Source organism: Schistocerca piceifrons, chromosome X, assembly GCF_021461385.2.
Source record: "Schistocerca piceifrons isolate TAMUIC-IGC-003096 chromosome X, iqSchPice1.1, whole genome shotgun sequence".
Taxonomy (NCBI): Eukaryota; Metazoa; Arthropoda; class Insecta; order Orthoptera; family Acrididae; genus Schistocerca; species Schistocerca piceifrons.
The window spans coordinates 221,706,593-221,718,920 of NC_060149.1; the positions used below are offsets into that span (position 1 = coordinate 221,706,593).

The window sequence follows — 12,328 nt, forward strand, 5'->3', positions numbered from 1 at the left end:
ACAGATAGACAAACAGTCCAAGTTGCACCACCTGATGTTCATGGCTCAGTACTGTTACTTCAAGATTCTGTCAAAGAGTCATCACTATCAAAGAGTATATTCTTACCATCACTTCTAATTAGAATCTACATGACTGCTTCCCCTGTACAGCCATGGCAGTATGCCATATTCGCAGTCAAAAATGAAGACGCCTATAGACACACAAATAAGAACAGAGCAGCAAATGCATACAGGCTGAACTTCGCTATTGAGCACTATATATGAAAATATAACTACTTGGCCAGTCTGCTTGGCCATTAAGTGCCTTGTGCCTTAACACATCTGGAGCACAGAGAGACCAAGCAGCAGCCCATCTTAACACATTAGGAGCACAAAGATGTCAGCAAAGAGGTGTGCACAAACAGGTATAGAGCACCTGATGGAAGGAATAAAGGTGTTATCAATGACAGCTTGCTACAAATGTAAGTTAATGCAGATGAGTATAAAAAACAATCCTGTAATGTTTGAATACAGCATAAGTAGTGTGCTGCTTGACACAGTCATGTCGATTAAATCTGCAGGTGTAAAGCTGAAAAGTAAGATGGAATGGAAACAGCATATAGGGATGGTAGTAGGGAAGATGAATGGTCAACTTAAATTTATTGGCAGAATTTTAGGAAAGCATAGCTCATCTATAAAGGAAGTCACATATAGAGCACAAGTGTGACCCATTTTTGAGTACTGCTCAAGTGTCTGTTGATTATTTATGTATATATTTTCTATATCTTCCTGGTTGTCAGTTATTTTTAATGACTGATGATCTGGTCTATTCAAGATTTTACTGCTGGATATTTCCTATATATAGATTTAATGAGTGGTATACTGGATTGTTTTTTCTTTTCTTTATTCAGGTTTTGTTCCTGCAAATGTGTTGATTTCACCATCCTTACCCTTCTTTCACTTTTATTTCCTGCATTTCTTTTCGTGTTTTGGCTGATTATGGATTCTAGTTTTGACCAGTGTAAGAGAACAATTTTTGTGATTCCATATAACCAGCTTTGTCTATACTGGGAAGGGACAGTCATGTGTACCCTTCTATCTATCTATTGGTGTATCACATAATTTATATTTCTCTTGTGTGTGTGTGTGTGTGTGTGTGTGTGTTTGTGTGTGTGTTTTTGTGAAACAGTTTGTTTCATGTTTTTTTGTATATTATGTACGCCAGATGAAGTAATTTGTTCAAATTAGAGAACCAAATTGAAGCAAATGCCAGACTAATTTATCTTTTTGCTACTAATACAAACTGCTCTAATTTTCAGGTGTATAGGTATTTTGCTTACAACTGCAATGAGTCATTTCCAAATATCCCAAAACATAAACCACGCACTCTTACTGATGTTGTCTGCGAGTCAAGATATTCAAATGTAGCACCATCAACAGGTGGAGAGGTAAATTTGTGTATACAGTGTCATGTGTTAAAAAATAGCATGACAGCTATTAAGAGTAATTTTACATCAGCTTGTAACTGAAAATCTGTTGTAGGTTATATTTAGAGTCCTGTTGCCTAATTTACCCATTGATGATCCATATTCTCCAGAAGTACAGAATCTACTAAAAATGACAAATCTGAGGATAAACTTTACAAAACTTCATACACTTGGTGATGACTTGCTGGACAACAGGGAAGAAATACAGGTAACAGACAAATCTAAATAAATACAATACTGTTTTACATGAATGTTCTTGTTGAGTTGCAAAGAGCAGTTCAATTTTGTGTGTGTGTGTGTGTGTGTGTGTGTGTGTGTGTAAATCTAAATAAATACAATACTGTTTTACATGAATGTTTTTGTTGAGTTGCAAAGAGCAGTTCAGTTTTATGTGTGTGTGTGTGTGTGTGTGTGTGTGTGTGTGTGTGTGTGTGTGTTGCAGAGAAAGGGAGAGAGAGAGAGAGAGAGAGAGATTATTTTTTTTATTTATTTATTATTATTATTATTATTATTATTATTATTATTATTATTATTATTTGCTATAAACTACAAATGTCACTTATACTATTCCATCACAGTGCCACATTCTGTTTTAATATGGTGCACAGTCTCAAATTTACTTTTGAACAGATTATGGACTGAATATTCTCTCACATAATCTGTGAACTATTATGTTCATTTCCCTCCAACTGAATAATTAACTGCATTTACCACTTGTTTATTGATACATCATGCTGTACTGCGCTGTTATTACCAACCACATACAGTGGATATGAATTTTAAGTGTAAGCAGATATGAGACAATAGGGTTTCTAGAGGATGTGTGAACATTCAGCTTGGGGTAGCAGGGCTAGATGGTATTTGAATTCAGCAACTTTCCCTCCTAATGAATCTGAATTAGTATCCATGCTCTAGGAATGAATCAGTCAATGCACATTGATGCTGTAGATACTACATACTAGTGTTTAACAATGCAATGATTTCATCACTTCCCAGATTCCACCAATTACAACATTTAAGCCCAGACATTTGCTCATTTAACAAAATTATTTTACCATTTTACTGTGTAACAATTTTCTGTGTACAATCTTTGTTACCATCCAGTGGCTAGAAATACATTCTCAGCACCATTGAGAAAACTGCCTAAGCCTCTTATATCTTCTCAAATTTTCCATCTACATTTCCAACATTGCCATCAACGTAGCCACTAAGAACTAGACCCATGCAGTAGTTTCAATCATCTCAAAAGGCATCACATTTAGCCATAAACTTAGGTTTAAATATACTGGGCTTGTCAAGAACCTCCTTTCCTATACCATCCCCTTCAGTGGAAAGATTCAATCCCCCCCTCCCCTCTTCCAACCTCCATATTCACGGCACTTAACACAGCCAGCCCAAAGCACATATCAGATCTTGTCTTATCCAGTTCCAATGTTATCTGTTACTGCTACCAAAAAGGAAGGAAGATCAGAGTTTTAAGTCCTATCAGTGACAAGTTATTAGAGATGGACTACAAACTTAAATTGGAGAAGGACAGTGTATAAAATTGGTTGTGTCCTTTTTCAAAGGAACTTTCCTAGCATTTTCCTTTCAGCAAAACCACAGAAAATTTAAATCTGAATGGCTAATTGAGGATGTGACCCAGATCCTCCTGAATGCACGTCTAGTGTCATAACACTGCTCCACACTGCTTGCTACAATTTTGACACTCCTTTCACCCACTTGGCCACCCACTAGTAGCCTCCCAGGAATTCCTCAGCCTCAAATTGTGCTCACCTTCCTACTCCAAATCCCATCCCACTGAGAGTAGCATCACTGTTTGTGGTTTCAAAGTCTATCCTGACTTTATTGTCCTTCTCACTGACAGTAGGTCCATGACAATGACCATTAGCCACAATGATTAAGTACCTGAGGGCTTTCACCAGCTCTCCAACATCTGTAATTTCAAATTTTACCACTATCATCCCATTTCAGAATTGCAATACATCAAACAACTCCTCAAAACATTAGGTGTATTGCAACACTTGTCACCTCTTTCCTCATACCAGTAACACCACTTTTGTCCATCTATTTATTTGATTCTAATACTCCACAGATCTGACTCCTCTGGTCTTCCTACTGTTTACCTTATCATATCTAATTGAAATGCTCTCATACAAAGATCCTTACCTTTTGTTGCCCAATATGTCCAAGCAGGTGTCTGCTGTCTCCCTTCCTACACCTAAATCACTATTCACTTCCTTTGCTGCTTTCCACAGTTCTTCTTTCATTGTCACCAAAGTCCTTTCTTGTCATTTTGAATGCTATGTCCCTGGACACTAATATTCCTCATGATCCTGACATTGCTGCCATAACATAAGCTTTCACAGCAATACCTCCTTCCCAATCTGCTTTTGTCACTCATGTTCTGACACAATTTTTCTCCTTCAGGGTGCAAATCCATACAGAAATAATTGTAACTGACAATGATGTACACAATAAACCTAATCCAAATTGTTTATAGACTCCTAAGAGAATTTTCCCTATCTGTCAAAGACCTTAAACGTCCAGCTGATTTCAAAGTCATTGATAACGTCTCCAGTTTTAGAACTCATTATGGTACGTAACTCTGCTGTTTTCTCTAGACCTTCACTATTTACTCTCTTCATCCTTCTCAACATAACCAGCTACCTTCCTGAACACTGGGTTCCACCTGTCAGATGGTTCTAGAAAATACATCTATTCATATCAAAGCAATGATCGTCATAATCATAAACAATATCTCAAATTTGACAGCTACCATTTGTTTCACATCACAAATTTCTCTCCTGCAGTATTCACACCTATTTACTCTGCATAAACATTGGGAACCAGCATTTATGAATGTGTTGATAACCTTGTGAGAGATTTTATTGACAGATAAAAACCTAGCCATATATATCAGGGCCACTGAAACATGTCACTTGATAGCTCGCATGTAATTGGCTATACTGTGATTGCAAGGTTGCAGTAGCTGCCACTGCACATGCCCACAGCTGGTGTCTCTGAAGTACGTTTTGTAGATTTAGGCTACAATCAACATGTATGTAAGGTGTCACATAATAATGTATACATAACTACAACAATAATGTTTTTCTAACAATGGAGAGAAAACTATGGAGGAAATGCATTTGATAGTATATGAAACCAGGAAAAAAAAATTAAAAAAAAAAAAAAAACACCCAATGTTAATGACAATGTCTATGAGAAGTCGTTCCAAATTGTTACTGTAGTAGCTGGTTATAAAACACCGTATAATAATGTAAACCTAAGCATCCCAAAGAACATGCTATCCACACTTGTAGAACAAAATAAAGAAAAAGATGCATAATCTATGCAGTTGCAAAGAGAAATAATTAATTCTCTATTCATTTACACTCTCCAATTTAGAATGTCAGTGGCACAATTCCATCCAGTTCTCCTTCATTATCATCAGAACTTGCACCAAAACTGTCATCATCATCATCATCATAATCACAATAATCATCAAGAGAAATCATGAACTCTTCATTCTCATTTAATAATCTGTCTACAATCACTGCTTCTCCTCCTCCATGAGGTGGTGTCTAATGTAAAATAAATGGCTCTGAGCACTCTGGGACTTAACAGCTCGGGTTATCAGTCCCCTAGAACTTAGAACTACTTAAACCTAACTAACCTAAGGACATCACACATATCCATGCCCAAGGCAGGATTCGAACCTGCGACCTTAGCAAGTGTCTACTGTAGCAAGACTTCCACATAGCAGCCTTTCCATTTCTGTTATTGTAAAAGATTTTTTATTATTTTGAATATAAGCCATGACATCACTCCAAACCAATTGAATTGGCTGTTATTGCTTTAATTTTACAATTAAATTGGGTTTAAATGGCATTGATAAGGTGGTAGTGTAATTACCATATGACACTGTTCCATTGCAATTTTGAACCAAAACATATGCAGGTGTCACAGGCTTATTTTGTTTTATGAGGGCAGCTTTGTCATGCTCATGTCTGCAGCTATGTCTGTTGCCTGCAACCACTGCACATAATTTCTTTGCAGTCACTAGTCATTGGAGTTTTGTCTAATATCACAGAATAGTAAGGTACATTATCTATTACAAACACTGTCAGAACACTAAACTGGGGCTACAAATTTTTAAACCACTGCAGAAATCATGGGTGGTCCATATCCTCATGGTAGTCACAAGTTTTTCTCAATCAGAAAACAAAATCCTTCATGCACAAAACTTCTTTGAAGACCCTGCATGTTCCCATTGGCTGAAGACCACTGCTGTTCGCAGTATACTCTGTCCAACATTAATCACCTATATCCATGTGAGGACAAGTGGCTCTGTGGCTGCACTGCTGAGAGTGACTGATACACAACCCTTACATTTTGTAAAATAAGAAGAGGAAAAAAATAGCTTTTTCATTTATACAGCTATGAGTTACTTCTGTGTAACTGATCAGCTCTGAACTAATTAGTGTGACACTTAAGCAAATCTGTTGTCAGAGAGAAGTTAAATTTGTCAGTACAGAACAGAGATTTTGTCTATAATGGTTCTGGGACTTGCATTAAGATTAAGTAACAATTATAGTAATATTGCAGCACATTGACTGCAATGATGTGGGAACAATATGATGATTAATATTTACATGAAAATGATGTTATGAACTGATGAAGCATTTTGGTTGAAGCCTGTAGTATTGATTCACATGATATATTCATATTGTTTCAGGAAAAGTATTATTATGCAATAAATCAGATGGTGGTACGTGGCTCATGTTCATGCTATGGTCATGCTTCAAGATGTCTTCCACTTCCTGGTGTGGAATCAAAGCCTAACATGGTGCATGGAAGATGTGAATGTACCCACAATACAAAGGGGCTGAACTGTGAATTTTGTGAGGATTTTTACAATGATTTACCTTGGAAACCAGCTTTTGGAAAGCAGACAAATGCATGCAAAAGTAAGTAAGACTGTTTCGGGTAATTTGAAATGTTGTTTAAAAAGTATTGTATTAAATTTTGTGTACTGCATTAACAAGAAAATGCAGTATCTAATATGAGAATAAGTATACTTTCTGTAGGAACTACCGTCATATGCTGAAAACAAAGACATTAAGGCCAAACTGCTCCATGCTCTTAAGTGGAGTTTAATGGCACTTAAAATGTATATCATATAGTTCTCCATGTTTTAAGTCTGCTTCTTCAACAACGCAGATTTTATCAAGCACAACATATTTACAATTTACCCACAGAAAGTAATAGTTCCTGGCAGCTTAAAACAGTGTGGCAGACTGGGACTAAACCTGTAGCCTTTGCCTTTCCCAAGCAAGTGCTCTAATGACTGAGTTATTTAAGCTCAACCCAGCACCTGCTCTCACAGCTTTGCTTCCACCAGTACTTCATCTCCTACCAGTGTGTGATTTGTGCTTTTACCAGTGGGAGGGATGTCCTAGGGGGTTAGTATAATTATATACATTACTAGCTTGGACCGTGGCGTTACCCATGGTTAAACAGTTATTTATAAATAGATGTTAATGCCGAAACTCACTATTCACGCGTATGCACTATCAGAAAAGCCATCCCTTGTTATATCTTTAAAAGTACATTATAGGTAAAGCTTATTTACAAAATCATCTACATAGAGGTATACAAGGGGAATTCAAAAAGTAAAGGTACATTTGTGAAAAGCTGTACTTATTCTGATGATAGAAAACTGAAACATGCATTATTTTTCTACGTAACATCCCTCGACTTCAATGCAGTTTTCCCGACGTTTTATGAGGCTTTTTTATTTCATCAGAAAATACGTTTATCGGTTGCATCTGTAACCAATTTTGCACCACAGCAATGACGTCTTCATCACTTTCAAGTCTTCTTCCCTGTAGTGCTTCTGTTAAGGGTCCAGACATGTGAAAATCGCTTGGAGCCAGGTCTGGACTGTATAGTGGATGTTCCAGCACCTCGAATCTCAACTCCGTTATTGCATCGGCTGTCCGTTTGGCAGAATGTGGGCGATCATTATCTTGCTGCAGGATGACACGTCTTCACAGTTTTCCACAACATTTGGATCTGATTGCAGGTTCTAGTTTCGTATGCAACACATCACATCCACCATACAATACAGATCTGGCTCTAAAGCCTCGTTTATGCTGGGGCGACGTCTTGCAACATTGTGGCATGCTACGGAAATGTGGCATACGTCGTCTTGTCATTTAGTTCTAAATGTTTTGAAATGCTTACCTACTACATAACACTTCTTCAAAATTAATAAGCAAACATATTAACAGTATTAATAGTAAGACTGTATTAAAAACTTTCAGTGTTCGGCTCTGCAAATTTAAATTATGTGTAAAGTTTTACTCCAGAGTGTGGGAAATAAACATCCCAGGTTGGGATGCATAAACTAAAACCAGAGGAGGGGATGGTCTGATGCAGAAGGGGGAAATCCCCCCCATCCCCCCCAGCAAATCGCACACTGTCTCCTACCTACCAAACTTCACAGAAGTTCTCCTGAATTCCTTGTGGGACCAGCACTCCTGGAATTAAGGAAGATTTGAGTCAATGCACACTCTACTGCAGAATGAAATTTCATTCTGGAACAGTCCCCCAGGCTGTGGCTAAGCCTTATATCCACAATATCCTTTCATCCAGGAGTGCTAGTCCCACAAGGTATGCAGAAGAACTTCTGTGAAGTTCGGAAGCTTGGAGATGAGGTACTGGCAGGAGGAAAGCTGTGAAGGTGGATCATGTGTGGAGAGCTCAGTCAGTAGAGCATTTGCCCATGAAAAGCAAAGGTCCCAGATTTGAGTCCCAGTGTGGCATACAGTTTAAACCTGCCAGGATATTTCAGTGCCCTGAATGTTTGTTGAATAAGTCACATGTCAGTGCTGGAGAACACTGTTCGAAGGTTTGACTGGGGAGACACTCGGATACATACCACACTCTCATTGCACCCATGTGCCATCAGTTTGTTCACTGAAAACACAAAGGTTGGTTGAACAGTGAGCCTAGACAGTCCTATATTAGGCAGACAGGCAGCTCTTTGCACTTACCAAACATCATCAGTAGGTAACAACAAAGTTCAAATCACAGTCCAGGTTGAAGAGCTGTAGCACAGGGTTGTCATCAACAGGTACACCAGAGAGCTTGCTGTAAACATCAGGTAGTTGGGCAAGTGAGGCAGTAGCAGCCCTTAACTCTGCTGCAGATGTTTAACCATGTAACCTGATGATGGCAGATGCATCCTTCTGTGCTGTGTCTAATAACCTCACCAGAAATACACAGAATTATATCGCATGAGCCGTTGACATGTCCACTGAGATTACAACATCTCTCTCCTTTTGAATTGACCTATAGTCGCAGAAATATCTTAGCCAATGAGGAGGAGGATGTAGTTCACGCATCCTGCTGTGATGGCTGGGGTGCAGCTTCAGATGCTGTCAGAGGTGGAGGAGTCGCTCCCAAGTCCAGTGCCAGAGGGGCAGGAGGTGACAGTGGCTCAGACTCATGGTTCACTGCTGGTTCTGGAAAGGAGGCTGTGAGCTTGATGTCTGACACTGGACCCTGTGCAGAGTGGGGATTGGGGGGGGGGGGGGGGGGCAGCTTCTGCATATCATCGAGGACCAGACCAGTAGGGGTAACGGAAGACATCTGGAGAACCTGGAATGCTGGCTGCTGTTGTTGGTTCTGGGGGTGGGTGAGGCAGGCTGGTCCCATGGATAAGGCAGATCTGGAGGTGGAGCTTACCCTGGATGGTGTAAACTGAGCTGTTTCTGGTGCCACTGAAGGATGCCTTGAGTTGTGGCGATCAGGACTAGCTGGCGGTATTGCTAGGTGTTGATGGAGCCATTTATCCAACCAGGTGCATGTCCAAACATGCACAGCTACACAGTGATGATCACCTTAAAAAGTATGACTGCTTCTTTCTCTTGTATTGGTGCAGGCTGCAAAAGATTTAACAACGAACAATGAGGGTGTTCATGCCGATCATGAATTGAATAGGTTAAAAGGGAAAGCAGTGCAGAATCTATAGTCTTGGATGTAAATACAGTATATACATGAATAACCCATGCATATTTTTTCCCTGAGTTTAAGAACAAAAACCTGGGGTGCGCAGATTTATTGTAATAACATTGGTACTGCTCCACCTGTGAAAATAGATCCCATTATACTATAGTGTTGTTGTGGCCTAAGTCTGTGCTGCATCAGTAGCATGTTAGAAGTGAAGTATTCATTACATGTTGACTTGTTAACTATGGATTATCTCAAATTGGTAACACAGATCAAATGCCAGTCTGTTATGAGATGCTGCTTGAAAATGCTGTGAACAGGAAAAGGGGATCTAGCAACATGATAATGAAGTTGTGGTAATGAGAAGCAAAGGTGTTCATTGATGTTGTGTGTAACTGGTAATCGATGAAAGCTACAACCTTACATGGGATTTAAAAGGAAAACTATTCCAAAAATATCAGTGAAAGACATATTGGTGAGAGCAAATCAAAAAGGGTGAATAGACAATGACCTGGTGGTTGACTGGGTGACATGTTTGGCGACCTCACCCTGGTGCATTACTGAATTTATGTAACGTTGGTCCTGGGTGGCTCCCACGGACATAAAATTGAGGAAGTGCAACACAAGTTACAAAAAGTGAGAACTGACTTGTTCATTAACCTAAGAGGCCTAACATCTGTCCTGTAACCAATAGATACATATATAAATTGGCATCTCATACCTGCACATAAACAGTGATATATGCAGTGGATGGCTGATGAAAACTACAAGTTCATACTGCGTGGAAAAATCAAGTGGCCAGATTTTTGAGTGAATGAAATCTGCATGGGACTCCATTCTACAACCGCTGGTGGAAGAACCCTTCAAAAAATGTCGTAGCACAAATTCACTGGATGGAACTGAGGATGGAGCTTTCTGGGAAGATGGTGTTGACAACAATAATTCTTCCACTAGCGATGACAATAAAGATGACAGTGATGAATAGAATCATTATGTTAGAATATTCTTTGTAAATAAAACACAAATTAAATATAATATTGCTTTTTCTTCCTCTCTTAAAATTAGGGTGTGCAGATTATTCAATGGCATGGATTATTCACATGCATATGGTAGTCCTCCATCTGCATTTTAATCATTCGCACAAAATGTTTGGCCTCATCATAAAAGAGGGTGAAACGGGGGTGTAGTAATATACTGGATTCCATTCTCAATGCAAAACTGTTGAAATCCAGTGGAAGCAAACTGTGGCTCATTATCAGTGAAGAGAGTTTGTAAAGCTCCTTCAGTATACAAAACAGTGGCCAGAGCTTTAGCGGTATTCTCCTTCATGGTCTGTTGCTTTTTGATGATGTATGGGAAATGTGAATATGCTTCTATTAAAATCAACCACATGGTCCCATGGATTGGACATACCCAAAGCCCACATGCTGCTGATCCTGGTGCTGAGATGTAAGTGAGTGGAAGCTCAGTTATTTTGCTTCAGTATATGAGCATTAGCATTCTGACAGAATTAAGTCAGGTACCATAGAATTGACTAACAGTAAAAAACAGAAGAATGAGAGAGATAGAAATTAAAAGACTGAAAAAAGGTATACAAATGCAAGTAGAAGAGGTACTAAGCAACAAGACAACTACATAGCTTTCTCTTACATTGTGAGGAGACAGTGTGTCACAGGTGTGGAACTCAGCTGTCAGTACAATGTGTTTTAATTGAGTGTGTTATATATGATGACCTGGGGTAGAGGAACTGCCCTCTATTTTAATTGATAATGAGGCAAGTGTGGTTCATGTTTTAAGGTTTTGTGTGCTGTTAGAATATTCTAGTGTGTCACACAGTGAGTTGGTCACACATTATTTTTAATTAGTCACCTAGACACAGTAATCTGTTTTCCCTCCTTAACTGTGACTATACTGGTATTTTATCCTTGATTTGATATAGTTATTTTGATGTGTTTTATCTGAATTTTATGGGTAGTCTTTTATGACTCTTACTATGTCGGTGTTCTACTTGTGTGTTGAGCCAACCTGGTTCTAAAATGTATTGTTATTTTTTATTATATTTTTACCACCTTCATCTCTACTTACAATTTGTTCTGCATTTACATCTGTATTCTGCAATCCACTGTCAAGTATGTATTGATAGGTTCATAGTGTATTACAGTGACACCCTCCCCTCCCCAACACTTTTCCTTTTCCATTCCATTGATGGAGGTATGCAGGAAGAACAATCATTAATACCCTCTTTGTTTAAGCTGATATTTTTCTAATTTTACCCTCATGGTCAATATTTTGATGTGTGACAGAAGTAATATTTTTCTGGGGTCATATTGGAATGTAGGTTGCCACACTCTTGAAAGTAAGGCACGTATAATTCACATTTTTAAGTGGCAATATCAGCAATATTTTTTTTAAACTGTAACCATTACTTGCACTGAACATTCTCCATATATGAAAGATTCTTTATTCTACATAGTTAAATATGTGTACAAACAAAAGTCCCACATGACCAAAGAATCATTGATACTTTGTTGAAAGCATTTTTGAGACTTTGGTTTACCTTTCATACCCCAGTATTAATGATTTTCTCTGTCTATCTTATCATATCTATGGATGCAGTGTAAATGGGAATAAATAAATTAAAAAAATGTTTCAGGGTGCAATTGCAACAATCACGCTACCAGTTGTCATTTCGATGCAGCTGTGTATGACATATCAGGCAGAGTGAGTGGTGGTGTATGTGACAACTGTCAACACAACACTCAGGGAAGAAATTGTGAACAATGTAGAGACTTCTACTACCATGATCCAGAACGTGACATTACAGATCCTGAGGCATGTCAGCG

General features: G+C 38.6%; 1 protein-coding gene across 2 annotated transcripts in view; it reads left to right on the top strand.

Annotated features, from left to right (window-relative positions):
* Nucleotides 1-12,328, top strand: part of LOC124721182 (laminin subunit beta-1) — a 349,227-nt gene that overhangs the window by 235,469 nt on the left and 101,430 nt on the right. For both annotated transcript variants that reach the window (XM_047246020.1, XM_047246021.1), the window contains 4 exons: nucleotides 1,299-1,427; nucleotides 1,522-1,674; nucleotides 6,205-6,436; nucleotides 12,139-12,327. In XM_047246020.1, the coding sequence (XP_047101976.1) occupies nucleotides 1,299-1,427; nucleotides 1,522-1,674; nucleotides 6,205-6,436; nucleotides 12,139-12,327 (703 nt within the window). The remainder of the gene's footprint in view (nucleotides 1-1,298; nucleotides 1,428-1,521; nucleotides 1,675-6,204; nucleotides 6,437-12,138; nucleotide 12,328) is intronic.